The sequence below is a fragment of the Scatophagus argus genome, chromosome 4 (genome assembly GCF_020382885.2).
Source record: "Scatophagus argus isolate fScaArg1 chromosome 4, fScaArg1.pri, whole genome shotgun sequence".
NCBI lineage: Eukaryota > Metazoa > Chordata > Actinopteri > Scatophagidae > Scatophagus > Scatophagus argus.
This window is the reverse complement of record NC_058496.1, coordinates 17514021-17538357: the sequence shown is the minus strand read 5'-3', so window position 1 is coordinate 17538357 and position 24337 is coordinate 17514021. Positions and strand designations below refer to the sequence as shown.

At 40.6% G+C, this 24337-nt stretch overlaps 3 protein-coding genes across 5 annotated transcripts; all 3 read left to right on the top strand.

The window, feature by feature from the left end:
- The first annotated feature begins 1636 nt into the window (after positions 1-1636).
- Positions 1637-5105, top strand: LOC124057410 (E3 ubiquitin-protein ligase TRIM35-like). Its single transcript, XM_046385637.1, has one exon. It carries the CDS (start codon positions 1775-1777, stop codon positions 3206-3208), a length of 1434 nt encoding a protein of 477 aa, XP_046241593.1. The 5' UTR covers positions 1637-1774; the 3' UTR covers positions 3209-5105.
- A 4051-nt stretch (positions 5106-9156) lies between these two features.
- Positions 9157-11144, top strand: LOC124057411 (nuclear factor 7, brain-like). The gene has a single exon (XM_046385638.1). It carries the CDS (start codon positions 9674-9676, stop codon positions 11102-11104), a length of 1431 nt encoding a protein of 476 aa, XP_046241594.1. The 5' UTR covers positions 9157-9673; the 3' UTR covers positions 11105-11144.
- A 2462-nt stretch (positions 11145-13606) lies between these two features.
- Positions 13607-24231, top strand: LOC124057408. 3 transcript variants are annotated; one of them, XM_046385630.1, is made up of 12 exons: positions 13607-13674; positions 15493-16245; positions 17131-17207; positions 17417-17497; positions 17656-17715; positions 17808-17897; positions 18005-18103; positions 18840-20709; positions 20921-21010; positions 21595-21990; positions 22134-22283; positions 23344-24231. In XM_046385630.1, the coding sequence occupies exons 2-12, from the start codon at positions 15552-15554 to the stop codon at positions 23640-23642; spliced, it is 3906 nt and encodes a 1301-aa protein (XP_046241586.1). In that variant the 5' UTR covers positions 13607-13674; positions 15493-15551; the 3' UTR covers positions 23643-24231. The 3 variants fall into 3 exon arrangements, with proteins under 3 accessions (XP_046241586.1, XP_046241589.1, XP_046241587.1); XM_046385633.1 differs by having other exon boundaries at positions 13659-14074; XM_046385631.1 differs by lacking the exon at positions 13607-13674 and adding an exon at positions 13681-13906.
- The last annotated feature ends 106 nt before the right edge of the window (positions 24232-24337 follow it).

The following is a 24337-nucleotide window of genomic DNA, read 5'->3' as shown; positions in this document are numbered from 1 at the left end:
GCTGCATGACAGAACTGCAAAAATGGTAAGCATATTTCTATAACTGATTTGAAGTGTGCTGCTTTTGAATAATGCAAGGTGAGATATGTATTTCTGCATTGATTTTTCCCTGTCATTTACGATGCGTTATGTGTCTTTAAGAGTGCTGTGTTTGTCTGGCTGTTATCCAAAGACTTGAGGCAGGAAGCCCATTTGATGCTAATACAGCCAGACAGTCACCAGCAGGGTATGCACAGCCACAGCCCCACAATGTACCGAGTGTGATGGTCATCGTGATGCAGGGGAAGTTTGCAATGCATTCACCCACCCATCAACCCCCTCCTAACACAGGGTATCATGTTACAAAAATACAACAGTGTTATAAGATTGAGGCTGCACTGGGCAGAGGGTCTACTGTGCCATCATCTACATGTCGGGAATGTGATGTGTGTCTTTAAGATTCTCTGATCTGTACTGTGGCCCACGAGTAATGAGGCTTGAGGTAGCCGGCTGAGAAACCCTTGTGGACACGGGGACAAACATGAAGCCGCTGTGCCACCATATATCTGCTGTCTGCCTCTGTCACCTGAACAAAACTCTGTTCATACACAGCACATCATCCATACACTGAAAGAAAGATGAAGGCACAGCAGGTGCAGACCACTCTGGATGATGTATCTCATGTGTGTCGCTGCTTAAGGTGTAAAATATTAAACTATTTATTTTACCACTTGCGGCGCTCTTCATGTTCACTTCATTTCCAAAAGGTTTTTCCAGCCGTGTAACACGACCATCAGGAGCAAAGCAGGACCAAAAATGAAAGCATCACACAAGTGGTCTGCAGTTGCTGTGACTTCATCATTCTTTTAGTGTATGGATGATGTGCTGTGTGAAATTAACTGCTAATACTACCTGAAGCACACGAACGGAAATGATTTTATGCATCTCAAAACGATTGGAAGCAACCACACTCAACCCACTGGCTTTGCTGTATGCAGCTCTGTTTTGTTTCCACATTGTGTCACTTCTTTGTATGCTTAATATGATCAATAGTACCTCCTCCTCGCAGTTTCTGATTTGAACTTCTGACAGCCTGTTGAATATGTCCAGTCCTCACAGGAGGACTAAGACAAACCTCTTCCTGTTTGTGGTGTTTAAAGGTCCAGTGTGATGGATTTAGCAGAATTGGCAGAAATAAAATGTAATGTTGTTTTTTCTCTTTTCATTAGCGTGTAATCACCTGAAACTCAGACCTGCTGTGTTTTCATCATATTAAAATAAGCCTTTTATAGCAGCTGGTCCTCTTCCACAGAGTCCACCATGTTGCACTGCCATGTTTCCACGGCAGCTCAGGAGAGACAACCAAACATCTGGAGAGGACCTTTCATGTTTCAGGGGGGTGGGGGTCTGCAGGTGGATGACACTATATTACACAGAAACATTTGATTATCATTTTCATTCTCTTTTTATTTTGTTGTTGTCTGGAAAACAGCATGAAACTTTTCAATGAAACTTTATTGTTCTGAATGAAGAGGAAAACATTAAACTTTAACCCAACATCTCCATCTGCTGGTGACAACATGACATGACAGCATGCTGGTCATAATTTAACCTGTGACAAAGAAAAGAGAAAATGAAAGTAAATGTTGACGTTGTTCAACAGAACTGAGACGCCATTACAGACTGTGAGATCTCTGTTTTCTGCAGGAAAACACAAACTTGGTCACTTGAAGCAGTCAAGGGAAGGAACAGTAACTTGGTGAGTCTTGCTGCTGAAAACGAACTTCGATAACAAATGGCTGAGAGAGCTCTGTTTGAAAGTTTCCTGAGTTGCCACGTGTGTTCAGAGACTTTCAGAGATCCTGTGTCTCTGAGCTGCAACCACAGCTTCTGTTCAAGCTGTCTGCAACAATTCTGGAAACAAACCGGAAACAAAAACTGTCCCATTTGTAAGAGAAAATCCTCAAAAGATTTGCTGAAAGTGAACTTTCCGCTGAAGGAACTTGCTGACTCCTTTGCTGGGAGACAGAAATCTGGATCATCTGAGACAGAACAAGCAGAGAAGAAGGTGGAGGTGGTGTGTAGTAAACATCAGGGAGAGTCTAAATTATTCTGTGAGGACGAGCAGAGAGCCGTGTGTTCTGTCTGTGAGTTTTCTCTCCATCAGAGTCACAGGGTGATTCCTATAGAACAAGCAGTCAGTGACCTGAAGGAGCAGCTGAAATGTGACTTAAAGTCTCTACAGGACAAGAGGGACAAATACAAACAAGTGGAGAAAACATACAATAAAGTGATTCAACACTCCAAGAAGCAGCTGCTGTTCACAGAGAAGCAGATCAGAGCAGAGTTCAACAAGCTCCACCAGTTCCTGAAGGAGGAAGAGGAGTCCAGACTGGCAGCTCTGAGGGAGGAAGAGGAGCAGAAGAGGAAGACTATCAGCAGAGAGATGAAGATGATTCAGGAGCAGATCTCCTCTCTGTCAGACAGCATCTCTGCTGTTGAAGAAGACCTACAGAAACACAACATGACGTTCCTCAGCAGTTATAAAGCCACTCAGTCCAGAGCCAGAGTCCAGTGCTCACTGTCAGATCCACAGCTGGTCTCAGGAGCGCTCATAGATGTGGCCAAACACCTGGGAAACCTGTCCTTCAGAGTCTGGGACAAGATGAAGGACAAGGTCCACTTCAGTCCTGTCATTCTGGACCCAAACACTGCAAATCGCTGGCTCCATTTGTCTGATGATCTGACCAGTGTGAGACGTGCAGACACAAGCCAGCAGCTTCCTGACAATCCAGAGAGAAACACTAAGTATACAAATGTTCTGGGCTCTGAGGGCTTCAGCTCAGGGAAACACAGCTGGGAGGTGGAGGTGGGAGATCATCCTGACTGGAATGTAGGTTTGGTTAAAGAGTCAGTTGACAGGAAGGGGGAGCGATCTGCTACACCAAAATATGGAATCTGGTGTTTGTTACATGGCAGTGGAAAATACACAAATGGTCTTGGTCAGACTGTCAGAGTGAAGAAGAGTCTCCAGAGGATCAGAGTCCAGCTGGACTATGACAGGGGGGAGGTGTCCTTCTATGACCCTGAAGACATGACTCACATCTGCACTCACAAAGACACTTTCACTGAGAAACTCTTCCCATATTTCAGTGTTGGAAATTCTGGTGATGCTAAACTGCTAACTGCTGAGATCAAAATCTGTCCCACTGATTTCTCTGATTTCTGATTTTCTCTGTTCAGGGATGTAATTTAATTGTTCCAACTTTTACCATCAGCAGTTTTGACTCATGACTGTTTGAGGTTCATTAGACTCTAAAGTCATCATCACACTTTACAGTCAAACCATCAGTCTGGTCCTGCTTGTCTTTTATTTTTGTCTTTCAAATCTGAAGCAGATTTAATTTACTTTGAAAGTCACATTTCTTTTGTTATGTTTCTGTGCTCTGAAATAAATGACTAAAAGTTTATCATTTCGTGCATGAAAACTGCACAAAACTATAAAGATTAAAATCTTCTCAGAGAAAAATAAGTTCAGTCTCATTAAAAATGCGTCTCCCAAATATTCAAACTGTGTGATTTCAGTTGGTCTGTAACTTCAGGTACAAATTCTGTTAATTCAGTTGTGATTTTGAAATCCTAACTTGTCATCGTGGCCTGAAGCATCTTATTTTCAATCACACCACAATATAACACAAACTGTGTCCAACATACCAAATACGTCGTTTGCAGTTTTGTGATTCTTAACTTTTATTGATTTCAGTTTTTGTGTGTAAAATTTCTGGATCTTCTGATGAGTTACAGTTTTGATAATTTTTTGATTTCAGTGTTTTCCTCTCAGAGTCTCAGTGGTCCAGTTTATCTGAACACATACTGACTCTGACTGTTATTTTTATATGATTATTGTTTTTGTTTGTTATTTTCATAAAGACTCAACTCACTTACACTGAAATCATCCTTTTCAAGTTGTTACTTTTCCTCATGATGATCATCTTGTTCTGAGTAAAACATCATCATGTAATCAGTCAGCAGTGGATACGTGTCAGTAACATGAATGGAATAAATTCCTTGTTCACTGAATAAACTAAATGTCCATCAGATCCTCACAGGATGTGTAATTAAATCAGCTGCAGTTTTTATTCAGAGTTTTGTGTGTGAGGCTGTTTCCAGTTGTTTTTCTACATCTGTCAAATATTCATGTTATTTTACAAACAAAAAATACAGATTTGAACAAGTCATTCTTCAGTGAAACTCTCTCACTTTCATTACACCATAACATGGACATTTCTGGACAGTCCAGACTAAATCACTTTCTGTTTTCTTTTGTCAGATCACATTACAAATGAACTGGTTGTTTCCACAGAGATCTGAATGAACCTCTACCACCCTGACAAGGCCACGAAGCTGAAAACATGTGAGGAATGAAGCCTGTCGTGTTGGAGAGGAGGTGTACAACTTGTTTAGCGCTGATGGAGTTGTAGTGATTGTCACGCTGGTCTGCACCTCACTGTGTGTGTGTGTGTGTGTGTGTGTGTATGTGTGTGTCTGTGTTATTTCAATTAAAAAGTGTCAGAAACCTCATTTAAAAGGGGGTCAAACTTGACCCTCCTCCAGCTTCACTGCATGATCAGAATCTGTGTTGTCTGTCCCACACAGACAATACTGAGGCACTGAGGGACAGAGATGTAGTGATGGGCATCTGAAATCATTTGCTCCGAAGTAGAATTCAGATTTTCACGGAAGACAAGAAGACGACACTGATTAAGAAATGGATTCACTGTTGTGTTGTGTTCGTAATGAGGCTTTCAGGGACAACATGCTTGTGTAACATTATCAACATTATTAAATGTACAGGATGAGATTGGCTGGACTTCTGTTCTCCCTGCAATCACCACAAGATGGAGACAAAGTACACATTTTGTCCACAGTCTGCTCATTTTGAACATTTTATTCCCACTTCCTGTCGTTTCTCTTTGTCGGACATACTGTGTGTCCGGGGCAGCAGAGAAACTCATCACTGCTGTGGCTTTTCATGTGTGGCTTCATCAAGTGTCAGTTTACTCAAATCACCTCAGAAACTTTATATTCAGACTGAATCGTATCTCAGACCAGAGTGTTTTTAACTTTTCTCCACTGGTTTTCAGCTGCTTGTCCAATTGAAACACCAACTGAGTGAAAGTCTCCACTTTCTAAATATGAGCAATATGCAGAAAATTACAAGATCACTGGGAATTTAGACAGTTTCACAGTCCACAGTGTGTTAAACAATAATGTCAGCAGTCTAACATGATTTGACATGAATGGTGTTTCAGTCGGATCAGCCAGAGGTGCAACAAATGTCAAACAGACTGGCATCCCCTGTAGTCCAGATCAAAAAGCCATCAGCATCACAATGCCCAAGTTGATGCGTTTTGTCTCTGGCACATGCAGACAAAAAGTAGTTGCTGATGTTTGAGCAGCTTTCAAGTCTCTGCATCTGAACACATGACATCTGCATTCAGAGTCCAGAGTGGCACCGTGAAGGAAACGCTCCACTGCAGCCTATCCATCAATTCAATGACTGCAGTAACTTGTCCTGCTGGAAAATGAACCTTCTCGTTTTAGGAGAGAGTTACATCAAGTTATTCAGAAACATTGAATTACATCCAGACAGTTTGGTCATGATTAAATAAAAATGATATTACAGGTAACCGCTCACATAGCTGTGTGTTATGTTTGGATCTAGAACCAGCAGGCAATTAGCTTAGCATCTACAGCTGGAGAGCAGCAACTGGTTGGAGTGACTTCCTGGAGCCTCCACTGGTTGCCTGGCAACCTCAAATGATAACAAGAACCCTAAATGTGGCTGTTTGCTGAGACTGTTATCTGCCAACCACATTTATCATGAAAACATACTTACATGTCAAGAGCATTCACCAACAACCAATGCTGACACAACTCTGGTGTTGCAGTAAAAAAAATCAGTATTTATTCCTAACTGAAATGCTTACTATATTGTGTGGAGATGTACAGACATCACCTAAAAGAAAAGGTTCAGGAAAACCAAGAGGTCGGTCAGTGTGAGAAATGAATGTAAACATTTCAAACAGCCGAGGGTTCAGGAGAGTGTAATGTTCATGCTACGTTATAGAATTTTCATCGGGGGGGGGGGCACTCTTGAGTTATTATGGTTTTTGTTAAGCCTGCAGAGAAAGAAGAAGGGCTCAGTGAGGGAAAAACAGATAGCAAAAAAGAAATGAATGTGGGTTTGGAGAAGCTAACTAAAAGCATCTAGGCATCACAAATTGTGTCTTGAGTCTTATTCCAAAAACTTTACAGAGAGGAGTTCCATTTGATGTTTGTTATGACAACAGCAGGTATTGAAACTTTGTATCTTGACAACATGATAAACCAGTGTGAGAGAGAGAGCCAAGTTCCAACACAGACAGACCACAGATAAAGACAAAACTGTTCATCGGTGACAGGCTGCAGCTATACAGTTCTGGAGCATCTGCCAAAAATGGAGAACAACAGCAGGTCCCTTTTGGAAAACTGTGAACAGACAAAGGAGGCTCTTGGAAAGCAAGTGGAGGAGCTGAAGGCTCAGCTGTTGAGTGCTGAAAACCAAAGTGCCCGTCAGGAGCGTATAAGGCTACAGCTCAGCAAGGATCTAGAAGAGACTAAAACACAACTGGCTCATCAGAAGAACCTAAAAGAAGTGTTTATTAAAAAAGAGAAGGAAACTCGCTATGAACTGGAGAGGCTGAAGAGGCTCAGCGATGGAGAGACCATGAAAACCTTGAGGATTGCCACTGAGGTTGGAAATGAAATAAAGAAGAAGAAGAAGAAGGAGCTTCAAAAAGACTTTGAGGAGCTCAAAGTGGCTCACATCATCATCCAAGAGAACTTGTCCAAAGAGCTCCACGCTGAAATCAACAAAAATAAAGCCCTTCAGCAAGAACTTGATCAGCTTAAAATTTCAGAGCAGATCAACTTGAGGGACAAAACTGAGCTGGAGGCTGAAAGAGAAAAGAGCAAAAGCCTCCAGAAACAGACAAAGATTCAGTCTCAGGCTGAAAGGATGTCAGAGAAGCTGATCATCATAAAGCAGCTGAGAGCTGAGGAGGATGCTCTGCTTCAACAGGTGGAGGAGGAGATCCAAACCTCGAAGAAAAATGCTTCTGAGAAAGACGAGTCTTTTTCCAAAGAGTTTGAAGACCTGAAAGAAATAAACAGATGTCAACCAACAAGGAGCTGGTCGCTAAGGTCCAGGCTGAGGAGCAGGTCAAAAAGGACCTCTGAACTGAACTTCGATGAACTCAAAGATGTTCAAAATTGATTAAAAATCAGCAAAACGTAGAAAAATCTTCCTATTCTGTTGTATTTTAACTGTATGGTTGAGTCGGAGACAAAACATTCCACTTGTGTTGGGTAAGACTGAACTGGATTTAAAGAGTCTGCTTCGCTCGATAAGAGCAAATCATTCGTTTCCAAAGATCTGGTTTTGGACAGAAACGGGTTCAAAGTTGTAAACAAATTGCAGTTCTAGAGGTTTCCATGAAAAGAAAAGAAAAACACGTTATTTTTGATGCTTTTCATTCTTACTGGCGGAGTCCACCATTTCCACACTAGATTCAGATTGTACACAAAAGCACAGGGGTTCACAGGAAAAGGATGAACATCATTGTTTGTAATTGTATGTCAGTAACAGAATTTTCACTGTTCGGTGATAGCTCTTCAACTTCCAGCTGTGATAAACAGTAAGTTATTCCTGATACAAACACATTTCTGTTAGTAGCAGGCCTACGTTCAACTGATAAAACACTGTGGCTTTTATTGTGGAGCAGCCACAGTACACTAAATGTGTTTGTTTACAAAAACAAGACAGCCATCATTTGTGCTGGAATTATATAATGGGAAATCACAAGTCAGATGTCGTCACTTTAAGTTGACTTGAAATTTATAGATCACAGGTTAGAACTTGGATTCTTAGAACCAACCTTAAACAAGCTTATCATCTTTTCTGACGCATGTCAACATTACATGTCGACAAATACTGAAGTTATCTCAGCAATAATTCAGCAGTTGCAGCACTTGGAACATGAAAAATGATTTCAAGCTTTAACAACACTTCTTCTTCTTCTATTTGACATTCGTTGCAGCTCCAGCTGTCCCAATTGAAACACCATTCATGTCAAATCATGCAAGACATTGTTGTTTAACACACTATGGGCTGTGAAACTGTCTAAATTCCCAGTGATCCCGTAATTTTCTGCATATTGCTCATATTTAGTAAGCGGAAGCTTCCTCTCAGTTGGATATTCGCTGCAAATTGGACCAGATGAGAATAAAATTAAGGTTTAAAAACGCAGCGACATTCAGCATATATGCCCTTAATATGATGACCGTGGCCCACGAGCAATGAGGCTTGAGGTAGCCGGCTGAGAAACCCTTGTGGACACGGGGACAAACATGAAGCCACTGTGCCACCATATATCTGCTGTCTGCCTCTGTCACCTGAACAAAACTCTGTTCATACACAGCACATCATCCACACACTGAAAGAAAGATGAAGGCACTGCAGGTGCAGACCACTCTGGATGATGTATCTCATGTGTGTCGCTGCTTATGGTGTAAAATATTAAACTATTTATTTTACCACTTGCGGCGCTCTTCATGTTCACCACATTTCCAAAAGGTTTTTCCAGCTGTGTAACACGACCATCAGGAGCAAAGCAGGACCAAAAATGAAAGCATCACACAAGTGGTCTGCAGTTGCTGTGACTTCATTATTCTTTTAGCGTATGGATGATGTGCTGTGTGAAATTAACTGCTAATACTAACTGAAGCACACGAACGGAAATGATTTTATGCATCTCAAAACGATTGGAAGCAACCACACTCAACCCACTGGCTTTGCTGTATGCAGCTCTGTTTTGTTTCCACATTGTGTCACTTCTTTGTATGCTTAATATGATCAATAGTACCTCCTCCTCGCAGTTTCTGATTTGAACTTCTGACAGCCTGTTGAATATGTCCAGTCCTCACAGGAGGACTAAGACAAACCTCTTCCTGTTTGTGGTGTTTAAAGGTCCAGTGTGATGGATTTAGCAGAATTGGCAGAAATAAAATGTAATGTTGTTTTTTCTCTTTTCATTAGCGTGTAATCACCTGAAACTCAGACCTGCTGTGTTTTCATCATATTAAAATAAGCCTTTCATAGCAGCTGGTCCTCTTCCACAGAGTCCACCATGTTGCACTGCCATGTTTCCACAGCAGCTCAGGAGAGACAACCAAACATCTGGAGAGGACCTTTCATGTTTCAGGGGGGTGGAGATCTGCAGGTGGATGACACTATATTGTACACATTTGATTATCATTCTTATTCCCTTTTTATTTTGTTGTTGTGTGGAAAACAACATGAAACTTTTCAATTAAACTGAATTGTTCTGAATGAAGAGGAAAACATTAAACTTTAACCCAACGCCTCCATCTGCTGGTGACAACATGACATGACAGCATGCTGGTCATAATTTAACACCTGACAGAGAAAAGAGAAAATGAAAGTAAATGTCAACGTTGTTGAACAGAACTGAGATGCTATTACAGACTGTGAGATCTCTGCAGGAAAACACAAACTTGGTCACTTAAAGCAGTCAAGGGAAGGAACAGTAACTTGGTGAGTCTTGCTGCTGAAGACGAACTTCGATAACAAATGGCTGAGAAACTTGCTCTTGTTGAAAGTTTCCTGAGTTGCCACGTGTGTTCAGAGACTTTCAGAGATCCTGTGTCTCTGAGGTGCAACCACAGCTTCTGTTCAAGCTGTCTGCAACAATTCTGGAAACAAACTGGAAACAAAAACTGTCCCATTTGTAAGAGAAAATCCTCAAAAGATTTCCTGAAAGTGAACTTTCCGCTGAAGGAACTTGCTGATTCCTTTGCTGGGAGACAGAAATCTGGATCATCTGAGACAGAACAAGCAGAGAAGAAGGTGGAGGTGGTGTGTAGTAAACATCAGGGAGAGTCTAAATTATTCTGTGAGGACGAGCAGAGAGCTTTGTGTTCTGTCTGTGAGTTTTCTCTCCATCAGAGTCACAAGGTGGTTCCTATAGAACAAGCAGTCAGTGACCTGAAGGAGCAGCTGAAATGTGACTTAAAGTCTCTACAGGACAAGAGGGACGAATACAAACAAGTGGAGAAAACATACAGTGAAGTGATTCAACACTCCGAGAAGCAACTGCTGTCCACAGAGAAGCAGATCAGAGCAGAGTTCAACAAGCTCCACCAGTTCCTGAAGGAGGAAGAGGAGTCCAGACTGGCAGCTCTGAGGGAAGAAGAGGAGCAGAAGAGGAAGACTATCAGCAGAGAGATGAAGATGATTCAGGAGCAGATCTCCTCTCTGTCAGACAGCATCTCTGCTGTTGAAGAAGACCTGCAGAAACACAACATGACGTTCCTCAGCAGTTATAAAGCCACTCAGTCCAGAGCCAGAGTCCAGTGCTCACTGTCAGATCCACAGCTGGTCTCAGGAGCGCTCATAGATGTGGCCAAACACCTGGGAAACCTGTCCTTCAGAGTGTGGGACAAGATGAAGGACAAGGTCCACTTCAGTCCTGTCATTCTGGACCCAAACACTGCAAACCGCTGGCTCCATTTGTCTGATGATCTGACCAGTGTGAGACGTGGAGACACATGGCAGGAGCTTCCTGACAATCCAGAGGGAAACACTAAGTATGCAAATGTTCTGGGCTCTGAGGGCTTCAGCTCAGGGAAACACAGCTGGGAGGTGGAGGTGGGAGATCATCCTGACTGGGTTGTAGGTTTGGTTAAAGAGTCAGTTGACAGGAAGGGGAAGATATTTGTGTCACCAGAATATGGAGTCTGGTGTTTGTTTCATCGCAGTGGAAAATACACAAATGGTCTTGGTAAGACTGTCACAGAGAAGAAGAGTCTCCAGAGGATCAGAGTCCAGCTGGACTATGGCAGGGGGGAGGTGTCCTTCTCTGACCCTGAAGACATGACTCACATCTACACTCACAAAGACACTTTCACTGAAAAACTCTTCCCATATTTCTATGTTGGGGAGGCTGGTGATGCTAAAACTGCTGATATCAAAATCTGTCCCACTGATTTCTCTGATTTCTGATTTAGATTTTAAAGTCATCATCACACTTTACAGTCAAACCATCAGTCTGGGCCTGCTTGTCTTTTATTTTTTTCTTTTAAATCTGAAGCAGATTTAATTTCACTTTGAAGGTCACATTTCTTTCGTTATGTTTCTGTGCTGCACAAAACTATAAAGATTAAAAGAGAAAAAACAAAAAGTTCAGTCTCATTAAAAATGCGTCTCCCAAATACTGAAACTGTATAATTTCAGTTGTTCTGTAACTTCAGAAATCCTAACTTGTCACGTGGCCTGAAGCATCTTATTTTCAGTCAGACCACAATATAACACAAACTGTGTCCAATATACCAAATACATTGTTTGCAGTTTTGTGATTCTTAACTTTTATTGATTTCAGTTTTTGTGTGTAAAATTTCTGGATCTTCTGATGAGTTACAGTTTTGTAACTCTGTTTTCCTCTCAGAGTCTCAGTGGTCCAGTTTATCTGAACACATGCAGACTCTGACTGTGATTTTTATATGATTATTTTTTTACTTTGTTTGTTACTTTCTTAAAGACTCAACTCACTTACACTGAAATCATCCTTTTCAAGTTGTTACTTTTCCTCATGATCATCATTTCGTTCTGAGTAAAACATCATCATGTAATCAGTCAGCAGTGGATACGTGTCAGTAACATGAATGGAATAAATTCCTTGTTCACTGAATAAACTAAATGTCCATCAGATCCTCACAGGATGTGTAATTAAATCAGCTGCAGTTTTTATTCAGAGTTTTGTGTGTGAGGCTGTTTCCAGTTGTTTTTATACATCTGTCAAATATTCATGTTATTTTACAAACAAAAATACAGATTTGAACAAGTCATTCTTCAGTGAAACTCTCTCATTTTCATTACACCATAACATGGACATTTCTGGACAGTCCAGACTAAATCACTTTCTATTTTCTTTTGTCAAATCACATTACAAATGAACTGGTTGTATCCACAGAGATCTGAATGAACCTCTGCCACCCTGACAAGGCCACAAAGCTGAAAACATCAGCTCCCAAGTCCGGCTCACCACAGCTTCTTGAAGAAGTAGAGATGCTGTTGGGCCTTCCTGACCAGCCGGGAAGTGCTGGCGTTCCAGGTGAGGTCCTCTGTTACGTGCACACCCAGGTACCTGCGGCTGGAGACCACTTCCACAGCTACTCCTCTGATGTGCAGGGGAGGGGTGGGGCGCCTGTCCCTTCTGAAGTCCACCACTATCTCCTCGATCTTCTTCACATTGATGTAGAGGTTGTTTTCTCTGCACCACTGCACCAGGTGTTTCGCCTCCTCTCTGTATTCCGGATGCCAGTGACAGTGAGGTGTTAAAGACACCACCTGTCATTCATTCATTACATTCTACTGGCACCTTACATTCTACTTTATTTTGCACAACATTACACTGTTTATTTGTTGTATATACAGTTTTTTATATTGCATTGTATATATATATTTATATATATATATATTATATTGCCACTTTTTTACCAGGATCAGATCAGAGGATCAAAGTCCAGCAAGACTATGACAGGTGGGAGGTTTCCTTCTACGACCCTGAAGACATGACTCACATCTACACATCTTACAAAGACACTTTCAAAATCCGTCACACTGATGTTTCTCTGTGATGTTCAGGGATGTAAGTTAATTGTTCCAACTGTTACCTTCAACATTTTTGGTTGATTGTGTGACAGATTTGATTTGATGTTAAAAGATTAAAGATTAAAGTGACATATTTTGTCATTGGAGGGAACTCACTCCAACGAAATTTGTTCTCTGCATTTAACCCACCCAAGTGACGTGCACACACACAGCAAACCCGGGGCAGTGGGCGACCGCGTGCAGCGCCCGGGGAGCAGTGGGGGTTAGGTACCTTGCTCAAGGGTACCTCAGCCATGGACACCGGGACGGGGAATCGAACCAGCGATCCACCGGTTACGGGTCCGACACCCTAACCGCTGATCCACGACTGTTGAAGGTCATAGCATTTCTTTCCTCTCTGTTTCTGTGCACCAAATTGTTTTAAAAGGTTAATAATCACTTCTAAAAGACAATTAAAACTCTGACCTAAGTGTCTTTCCTGGTCACATAACACACATCAGTGTAATGGAATGTCTTTTCATACCTAGTCTGTAGTGTTTTAATTCGATTTAAAATGTATCTCATAAAACTGAAAGTGTATGTCATCATCTGGTCAAAAACTTCATATATTCTTCATAAAACTTGAAATCATGTTGCTTAGAATATTTTTAATACTTAAATCACATTTTGTTCATGGACTTAAACTATTAAAAGTAAAATTTTTAGTGCAGTACATTGACTTGTAATGGAGTTGTTTTATATTGTGGTATTTCTTATTTTATTTAAATAACGTATCTGAACTTTTCTTCAACTACTTGACACAATGATATTTCTTAAATAAGATTTCAGGTAATTTTTTGTATTTTTTATTTTTTTTTTGGAGATGCCGCTCTTATTCTGAAACAGTCAAACGGGTGTCTTATGCTCGATGGGGCAGAGCCTCGAGGTAAACAAACGATCGCTATTTCCGGTGTTGTTCACAGGTACTGGTATGCTAACATTTTTTGCTGAAAATGATATTTTTGGTCATTTTCGGTCGCTGTCGGTTTTAGGAATGTTCTTCCAATTTTACAGGCACTCATGGTAAAAGCTAGTCAATGTAGCACAGCTAATTAAAGAACTAAAGACACAGGACGAGGCACTGCTGAGATACGTTTTGTCGATGTGCACGTAACTTAGCTCCAAAGAGTTAGCTGTAGCTGCCCATTGCCTGCTGTAAGTATAAATGTAAAATTATTTGGGGCAGTTAAGTGAGTTAGTTGCCACTCGTAGGGACTCTGAGTGCTGCTCAATAAATTACTACTGAAAACACATTTACCATCTCAAAATATAATATTATAGTGGACGAAACAGCTGCCAGCATTTTTAAAAAAGATTTAGTGGGTGAGTTTTCTTTTGTTCGTATGTGATTCTCATATTATGTGGGCATCATGTTAAATTCAGTTCACATGCACTGTAACTGTGACGAGGTAGAAAAGATGGGTATCTTAAAACTCGTTTAAAAAGATATTTGCATGGTGAGGTACAAACCGGTCGGTATGGAGGGAACATATGTATTCATTTGGTTTAAACCGCAAAAGCAACCTACTAAAACCTCTTTGATTTGGGTGGTTGTTTCCTATGTATTGAGATAAATCAAGATATAAATAGATAAAGTCCCCCTCCACTCAAAAATATATTTTATTTATTCTTCCTTAACTTGTACATTGGGCCTGCACTGTGCTGAGTCAGACACTAGAAGGCTGTTTTTACATTTACCTGCAGACAGAGGACAGTGTGAAGATGTTTTGAGATATTTCTTGAAGAGTTAGGAGGATTAGTCATTTTGAGAATTTTCAACTGGGCATTCAATCTTTTTGAATGGAAAAAGTGTAGCAGACACACCTTGTCTTATATAACATAGTATTTGGAGTGGAATATGTTTCAGGTCATTTGCCTGGTCCAAACATATTTCTTCTTTCTGCTTCTAACAAATAGTACCAGAGCTGAAACGGTGTGTTGATTATTTGATTCTGTTATTAGCAGAAATTAATCAGCATATATTCTGAAAAGATATTCATTGTTTTAGTCTTTTTTCAAGCAGAAATACCAATCATTTGATGGTTCCAACTTTTATTACAATATTAGGATTTGATGCTCATCTATGTCTTATGTGATAGTAAATTTTGGAAAACTTCAGGTGTTGGACTGTTTGTTGAAAAAAGAAATGATGTCACTTTTAGTTATGTAAAGTTGTTATGGTTATTCTCAGTATTTTCTGACATTTTATAGATCAAACCACTGCTTAAGTAATCATGAAAACAGAAAACTGATTAACTACAGCCCAAAGTAGTGCAGTAACTACTGATGGAATGATTGAATGAAATTTGACTGTTGTGTACACTGCAGTGCTACTGGAGGCCTTACACTGGCTGATGAAGGGCTTTGTTATATTGAATATTCTCTCATCGTAGCTCTTTGTTTTATGAATGCAAAATCTCTTACTATCTTTTGATTTATCCCCAGCAATACTCTCCAGTTCCCCTAGTTAGCCTAATACTACAGTGCCCATCACCTTTCCTATTTTTCCTTGTCTTCCTGTAATATCCCTTCCAGGTGAATCCAGTCAGTTCTCTCTTTGTCATATCTTCATTATATTAAATGTCGTTTCCTAAACTTCACACTCTCACATCCTTAATTTTATTCAAGATTGAAGGATACCAGAATAAATTGCGATGGTTGTTTGAAATGCCTTTTAATTAAAAGAGAAATGCAATTTGTGACCTTGATGACCAGTTGTACATGTTGTTTTGCTCTGCTAGGCCCTGCCTCCAAGAAATTAAATGAGACTCACAGCAAGACACTCTGATGGTTATGGAGTATGATGGACAACCTGGCAGCAAAAAAGAGCCACACACACTGTCAGTCATGGGCAGACCAGAATGGCTGGTCTGCAACTTCAACTCAAGGATCCCTCTTCAACCCACTGCCCAGCTCTCAGCATCTAAGCTTGGGGTTTTCTGGCCAAGAACACTCTTACAACCACCTGCAGGCCTCCAGTCAGAGCTGTATGATCGACATCAGTACCTTGTCATCCACTCATCACCCTGCCCTGTGCAAAGACTCTCTCAGTAACAGCGATTCTTCATCCACCTCACTGTTTGCCAACACAGCTGTCCCGAGTTCCTCTCACGGTATTTCCTTTGTTCAGCGAAGGCCTCACACTTCGTCAGTGCTGTTCTCTGCAAACCAAGGAAGAAGTATACCCCCACCGCCTCCTCCCCAAACAAACCAAGCTCCACAGCCTCGTGGACCCCGGCAGCTACCACTTCTCTCAGGCCACAACCATCTCAAAGCGTCATTTCAGCTTCCATTAACCAATCAAGGTTTACCAAACAGCCCTCAAGATCTGCCCATTAGCCTGCTGTCATGTGGACAGCAATGTGTAGGTATGTCTCAAGCTACTTCTGAGGGGGCAAATGTGGAATTTGCTGGTGTTTCTGGAAATGCTCGCAACCATTCCCCTTCCACTTCTCAGGAGCAGCGTCATATGATGCCTTCATCACACTACAGAGGTAAGCTGTGCATACAAAACCTTTGTGGTTTGTGAAAAACCTTCTCAGTATGGTTGTCTTTGTTGAGTTTAATTGATCTAAACCACTGAGTGTTTAACGCTCAAGTTGGGTTGCTCCTCATCCTTTGTGTTCTTGGATGTCCAAATATTGTTTTTGAGGTTTTTGAAATTACACAGCTTAGAATTGACTGAAGAGGGGAGTTCAGAGGACATATTTTCACATGGTTTTCAAATTATCGTATTTAAGTGCAATAAATTTTATGGTATTTCAATTTCAACATTGAGAGTTCAATAGTGATGAAACTTGAATTTGATTTTCACTAACCTTGCCCATTGTCTGCCTCCATACTTGGTCGCTTGAAAATGAACAAAGCTTGGTAAAAGCTATGATGGAATATGAACAGCTGTTTGTGTTTCACATATTTTTAGTATGGTCACAAAGTTGCAGTCACACCATTAACAAAGAAAAAAAAAATCAGTTATTGCCTCACAGAATTTAAACCAGGCCAGTTAAGTCTATCCTTATTTAAATCAACTGGGTGGACTGAGTATTAGAAACACCTTACATGATATTGCAATACAATTCAAACTACATCCTCCAAAGTGAACATTGTACCTTCGTTGAAGGTGGATTTGCTACAAGCTTGTGGTGTTTTAATTTAGACTGTATTAGCTATGTGAATTAACAAACCTGTTCAGCAGTCAGATGTTAGGACAGGAAACATGTAAAGCTGTTAGAGAACATTTCATCATTCAAAGATGAAAAAAAATCATCTAGACGCCATATAGATTAGTCACGTATTTAATCAAGTGCTTCAGTTAAGGTTACGCTACTGTTGGATGTTGCTTCCTCTCACATTGTCTTGCTTACTTGTGTTTTTCTCAGGAGCTGCAAACATGTCTGTCCCTGATGCAGTTGCTCATCCTAACAAAGAGTCTTCGCAGGAGGGAAACACTCCTCCGGTGAGGAAATGAACAGCACAGAAATTTATCGTAGTGTTGTTGCTGTGACGTGTAGCTGTTTGCTCCTGCGCATTGTAAGGTGACTTACACATTTAAGTCGCTTTTGCCTTTGGCTCCTTTCATGTGGATATTTCCAGAGCTGTGGAGTTTCAAAAGAGATCATTACTTTTAGACTATATTTTTAACTTTTTATTCTTTCTTGCTTTCAGGCCAACGGTGAGAGGCGGCGTTCAGTGCTTTTACATCAGCGCGCACAACTGCTTCAGCAATTGGCAGAGTTGGATAAATGTGTAAGTGTCTTAAGGGGTTCGTTTAAATTGAAGAAAGTCAGTATTATTTGTTCAGATGATTACTACCTGGTACTAGTTTAAAATAATGTATTACTTGTAAGTTGTTTAGTTTTGAGCACAATCACTCTGTGCTGACTTCACTTGGTCTTTCCATTTAGCTGGAATCAGTACCTCCAGATGACAGTGGTGAGGGGCAGCCTCCACACACAGCTCTCCAGGTAGATTAAGCATTTATGTGCTGGAGTTTAATTTGCAACAAAGTGCGGATGTTCTTATAAAAATATAATACCATTGTTTTCTGTATTTTTAGTGTCCTCCATCAATGGATGATTCATCCCAGTGTGAACAAAACAAGACCAGCAGCACACAGCAGGTTCAGCCGTCTGTTGGAAAGTCGAAGGTAACTTCCTTTAATTTGCACATTTTATGCTATTAATTAATTGATAGTTAAGCCTCAGGCCTTCACCGTTTCCTGTCTTCTTGTCATGCCTCTTGTTTATTTTTCAGTCACAGTTGCTTCTTTCAGTGGATCATTCTTCCCCTGTATCCTGTGAGAAACCGAATGAGACCTGTGATACACCAGATAATCCAGAAGCAGAATCAGAGGTAGTTTGTTTGTTTAAACCTTAGCAAGTAGTACATGGTAATTTTTAGCGATAGTATCAAGCAGATGATCGTTTAAGAACATGTGATGTATTAGGAAATAGCCCCCATTCAGTTTTGAGTATGTCCTTTCAACATTAGGTTTATAAACTTTGTACCAAAATGCCCCAAAAAATCCCCTGTGAGAGCTTGTCATTTGTGAGGATTTGCTGCTTCCTTGTCTTGTATGACAGAAACAGAACATTTTTGGGTTTTGATTGTTGGCCTGATAAAACAAGACATTTAATGACCCAATTATTAATGACGTTGCTATTTTTCTACCACAGTTGCTGTCGCTTCAGTTTTAGCTGACTGTCTTCAGTGCTGTTTAAAATATCCCAAACTCACAAAGTCAGATTGCTTCATAAAAATTATAGATGCCAATATGCTGTATGTTTTCCAATGAGAATATGAAGACCTGAAACTAAGAATCATGTTTGAGACATATATGTACAAAGTTTCTGCAGTAGCCCAGAACAGACAAACCAAACATTGCTATTGTAGAGGGCCTTTCAGATTTTTCATTTTTTTGTATTTTTATTGGCAATCTCACCTATGATGGTTGGTGAAAAGGGTGAGACAAAGGGTTTTCGGTTGATTCAGCAGCACTAGTTGCTGCTAAAACCTACACACTGGACCTTTCAGTAGGAATGTCAACCACAGGTTCGAAGTGAACTTTTCTCCCTTTCTGTTTTTCCAGAAAAATGAAAATGTCTCAGACCAGTCAGAGGGTGACAATGATCCCGATTACTTTCCTAATTGTCATAGTGACTTTGATGAATCTGACCGCGGTGACGGTTCTTCAGACGAATCAAGTGGAAGCAGTGCCTCAACCCCCACAGACAGAAGACCTTCTCTCTCAGGGAAAAATGTGGTGCTTGAGGCCAAAAGTAACCATCCTCCAAACCAAGAACAACCAACTACACACACACAAGAGGTTCATATGAAGTCTTCTGAAACTCTTGTGTTGCCATGTTCAAGTTCACAAGCACAACGTGTTTATGACAGGAGGAATTACTGTTTGTTTTGCTCCAAGCCAGTAAGCAAAATGGCACGACATCTTGAGAGGATTCACAGTGACAAAACAGAGGTAGCAGTTGTGTTTCAGTATCCAAAAAAATCCAGAGAAAGGCAGAAGATATGGAACAGACTGATAAATCAAGGAAACTTTGCTCATAATAAAGATGTCTTGAAAACAGGAAAAGGCCAACTTGCTGTCCGAAAAAGACCAAAGCACACTAGAGAAGCCCGAGACTTTCTTCACTGTCTTTACTGTCGAGGCTTTTATACGAAGAAAGCTTTGTACAGACACATGAAATTGTGCCCAGAGAAAGTGAAGAATGGGAACGAACCACATTTCCGGAGAAGGCTTATCGCATCACAGTGTGTGCTTGAAGTTTCGGACCTTGGCGTAAGTGATGGTTTAAAGAGTATTCTTTCCAAGATGATGTACAATGATGTTACACAAGCTGTCATGGATGACCAGGTTATCTTGCAGTTTGGTGAGCTCTTGTTTAATCAGTACGGATCTGATGTGAGGAAGCATGAGTATTTAAGACAAAACCTTCGTCAGATAGCAAGACTTGTTCTTGAAGCTCAAAAAATAACCCCATTTAAGAAACTGGAGGACTTCTTTCTTCCCTCAAGCTTCCCACACGTAGTGTCTGCAGTGAACGTCCTGGCAGGCTACGATCCAGAAACTAAAAGGTACAGCAATCCCTCCCTTGCCGTCAAGATTGGCTACCACCTCCAGAAGGTCTGTACTATTGTTGAAGGTAACGCAGTTAAGTGTGGTGATGCAAGTCTGGCAGAGTCTGCACGACAGTTTCTGTCTGTGTACCAGAAAAAATGGAACAAGCTCATTTCTGCAGGTGCATTAACAACACTCAGAGAAACTAAATTGAACAAATCAAAGAAGGTGCCCTTTGCTCAAGATGTCAAACGCCTGAGCCTCCACATGGAAAGCGTTCATCACCTAGCTGAGAAACAACTTAGAGACAGTCACTCTAAAGAAAACTATGTTGCTCTGGTCAGGGTAGTACTAGCTCGAACAGTAATTTTCAACAAGAGAAGAACCACAGAGGTATCGTCGTTGCAACTTAAAGATTTTCTGTCAAGGAAAAAGTCCAACGTGCATGCCGATGTGGGTTTACACTTGTCGGATCTGGAAAGAACCATGTGTGGATTCTTCCCTAGAGTCGACATACGAGGGAAGTGTGGGAGGATGGTTCCTGTTGTGCTAAAACCATCGTTCATTTCTGCTATGGAACTTTTCGTACAAGTTCGGGAGAAATGTGGAGTCCCAAGTGAGAATCCCTTCCTGTTTGGCCGACCACATGCGCTGTCTGCCTACAATGCATCAGAGTGCATCCAAAAATATGTCAGAGGGTGTGGAGCTAAAGATCCTGAAGCGCTGACATCGGCAAAGATCCGGGAGCATTACGCAACAATGTTACAGATCATGAGTCTGGATGAAGATGAGGCTAACCAAATTTTAGGCCCCAATAATCAAGTCCGAGCCCTTCGACAGAACAGCATGCAGCTGGATGACACTGAAACGGACTTTGATGGTAAAAAGTTTTCTTTTCCTTTTTTATTTGTTTAGATGATTCTGAAGTGTGAATGCCAAAAGGCCAGAGAGAGAAGTAAATGTAGTGTGAAGGGCCAAAAGAAAAGAAGAATTGTAAATAGTGAATTGTAAATTTAATCACTTTTCAGTAGCTTTGCTCAATGCGGATGGAATGTCTAAACGAAGAATCTCTCTTTTTGTCTTCAATCCAGACAGATTAGAACCTGTGAGAAGACAACAAGATGGATCGTGGACTCACAATAAGCATCCTGGTACAAAATCTGTCAAGTCGGACAGAAAAGGTAGCTCATGGTGATCGTTAGCAGTCATTCTGTTTATTCTTCTTACTGTGGGCTGCTGTGAGCAGTGCACAGACATACAAATGAATTGCATCACACGATGTCTTGTGTTGTTTTAACAGGCATGTGTACTCTCAAGGCTCTTTCCCTATAGGTCTAGTCATACAAAAGTATTTTGGTTAAATATAACTGTACTCATTTGAAAGATTTAAAGGTCTTGTGCTTTTTTTGAATAAGAACTCAGAGGTGAAGCCGGGGGTAAAAACTAAGGAGAACAGAGTTATACTACTCATAGGTGCAGAAACAACTGCTGCCATCAGTTCACAGAGCTGTCATCGTTTTGAGCTTAAATGTTTCCATAGGCAGCTGCCTGAAGAGTGCATCTGTAAACCCTGAACATCCATACTGACAAGGACCCCAGACCAGATTCCTTCTCATATTTTTGGGAGAAATGAATCAGGGATAAATCAGCCCCAAACTCCTGTAGCCTGAGCCCAGCTTTAGTTCAGTTAACCTTAAGATTTTACTGTTATGAGGAGTTTTTTAAGTAATACCACTAGTTCACTCTTTTCCCTTTTAACCTACAGGCTCCCAAAAAATCAGTAAACATAAATGGGAGGAAGCAGAGGTCCAAGCTGTTGAAAGACACATGATGCGCTTCATTCAAGGACACAAGGTCCCTCAGAAAAATGACTGCATCCAGTGTCTTGAGGCTGAGCCAGAAGCACTGAGGGCCCGTTCATGGAAAGGTGTGAAGGACTACGTCAGAAACAGGATCACATCTGAAAAAAATGTTAAAAAATCTGGAGCAAAAGACCTTGAAGCACAGACATCAACTAAGATCAGGAAGCATTACACAACGCTACAACTGATGGACCTGGATAAAAATGATGATGACCAAACTTTAGGCCCCAATAATCAAGCCCAAATCTGGCAACAGAACGGCAGCATGCAGCTGGATGATGTGGAAATGGAATCTGATGGTAAGAATTTTTCTGTCACCTGTCAGGTTTCAGGTTCGTCTTTCTACCTTCTCTGGCTTTTGTGCAGTTATGTCAAGCTTGTGAAATGGGTGTTTGTGTAGATGTGATATGTTAAAGACTTTATCTTTTTGTCTTCAATATAGAGAGGGGACCAGAAGCTGCATCATGGGATAGCAATGGGCGTCACGGTGCTAACTGTGAACCAGGAGCGTTTTTCCATGAGCAAAAACACGGAGCAAGAACACACGCCAACAAGACGGTACCTCAAAAATCAGTCAAGTCAAGCGAAAAAGGTAACGGTGCTCATTAATGGCCATTCTATCTATTTGTGCTTCCATAGAGGTGTTATGTTTTTGGGTTGTTTGTCCGTCCACCCACCCCGTCTAGATAGATACTTTATTGATCCCGAGGGAAATTCAAGAATATCTATATATGCAGAATATAAGTCTGCACATCAGTCTCTTCCTCTGTCCCTTTCTTGTGAATGTGGTATCTCAGGAATGCCTCAAGTGAATTTTTTCAAATTTGGCCCAAATATCCTGTTGGAGACCATGAACTGATTAGATTTTGATAGTCAAAATCTGTGTGACCTTGCAAAACACATTTTTAGCCATAATTATAACAACATTTCACAGCGATGTCTAATAGGATGAAAGGATGAAGTGATGACATTTTATATCCAAAAGGTCCAATTTCACTGTACCATCATGATGTTTTGCAAAAACACTTTTCTGGTGATTTTTCAATACCTTAACTATAGTCTAAGTTAAGAGCATATGTTTCTCACTTATTGTTATTGGCCGTGGGAAACAAGTAATTATCCAAATATATTTTGAATCCCTAGTGGTGGAGTCTGGTGGTGTATCTGATGACATTCTGCCCCTTTCAGTCTATCTCATTACCCCATTTCATGTTTAGATGAATAAAATAATTATAGTTTAAATCCTGAACTCTGATGTCATACCCCTCAACTTTAAGAAAGGCCACACATTGCAGAATCATTCATGAAAATCAAAGACGAGTTGTTATTCCCAAAAACTGTCATTTACTGTTCATGACAGTATTGAATTACACTTGTCCAAGCTTTGTTTAATATCAAAGCATGTCAGAAGGAAAAATGGACGGTGAAGATAGATAGGATTTGGATTTTGTGTCTTTAATAACAAATGTAGACATCAGTAGTACAAATGTGGTTGTGATGACAGTAAGAACTGCCTTTGACTAACATTTAATTAAACCATAAGATTAAGACTGTTATTGTTATGAAAGAAACTTATTGGTTCTTTTGGAGAAGTTTTTCATGGTTTCTTTTTAGTCATGGCATACGTAACTCTTTTCCCTCTTACCCCACAGCCATCCAAAACAATAGTAAACATAAATGGGAGGAAGCAGAGGTCCAAGCTGTTGAAAGACACATGATGCGCTTCATTCAAGGACACAAGGTCCCTCAGAAAAATGACTGCATCCAGTGTCTTGAGGCTGAGCCAGAAGCACTGAGGGCCCGTTCGTGGAAAGGTGTGAAGGACTATGTCAGAAACAGGATCACTACACTAAAAAGACAAGGTGGAAGTTCCCAAACTACGTCCACAAACCACAACTGGTCAGGACAAGTGGAAGAACAGCATTTTCAGCAGTCCTGCTGGACAGACTGAGAGAGAAGAGGCAGACGGGAAACAGTTGAGTTCAGGGCGGGTGCTTGCAACAAAGGTCGCTGACTGAAATCAAACCTGTGATGTTGCATTTAATGTCATCATGATAACTTAGTTTGGTGTTTTAGTTTGTATTTTAGTTTTGTTCGTTCTGGAACCACAGCAGAGTAATGGACATTTTCATCTATTATGGATGTGATATGTTGTTGATTGAAAAATTTGTTTCATTGCTTCATTGTATTAAGTTCATTTGAACAGAGGCAGCTCATAAATACTGACGAATAATGTGTTTTACAAATTTATCTGATGGCTAATTAAGTTTTGGAGCTGCACGTTAACTTCGGTGTTATCTGGTATTTTATTATTCTGTTTGGTACACTGGTATGCTGTATTTTGTTTCACTTTGTAGATATATTTCACACCATTTTTATATTGTAGTCTAGCACATTGAAGTAATATTACTTTATACTGCCTTACATGGTTACATTTATTTTACACTTAGTAATTCTAGTGGTTAAATGAATGTAGTGGAGTAAAAGGTACAATATTATCTTCTGACATGTCGTGGAATTAAAAAGTAGCTTGTGTAAAATGGAGTTTCTTCAGTTAGTATGATACCTTAAAATGGTGAATATCTGTTGATTGTGTCCTCCACTACGTGGAGACAGCAACTGCAATTTATTGAAAAAAAACCCCTC

Excerpts from the sequence above, each read along its gene's own strand:
- LOC124057410 (XM_046385637.1), top strand. The coding sequence starts at position 1,775 with ATGGCTGAGAGAGCTCTGTTTGAAAGTTTCCTGAGTTGCCACGTGTGT.
- LOC124057411 (XM_046385638.1), top strand. The coding sequence starts at position 9,674 with ATGGCTGAGAAACTTGCTCTTGTTGAAAGTTTCCTGAGTTGCCACGTG.
- LOC124057408 (XM_046385630.1), top strand. The coding sequence starts at position 15,552 with ATGATGGACAACCTGGCAGCAAAAAAGAGCCACACACACTGTCAGTCA. Across the intron at positions 20,710-20,920 it reads CACTGAAACGGACTTTGATG|ACAGATTAGAACCTGTGAGA; the intron begins GTAAAAAGTTTT and ends TCTTCAATCCAG. Across the intron at positions 21,991-22,133 it reads TGTGGAAATGGAATCTGATG|AGAGGGGACCAGAAGCTGCA; the intron begins GTAAGAATTTTT and ends TCTTCAATATAG.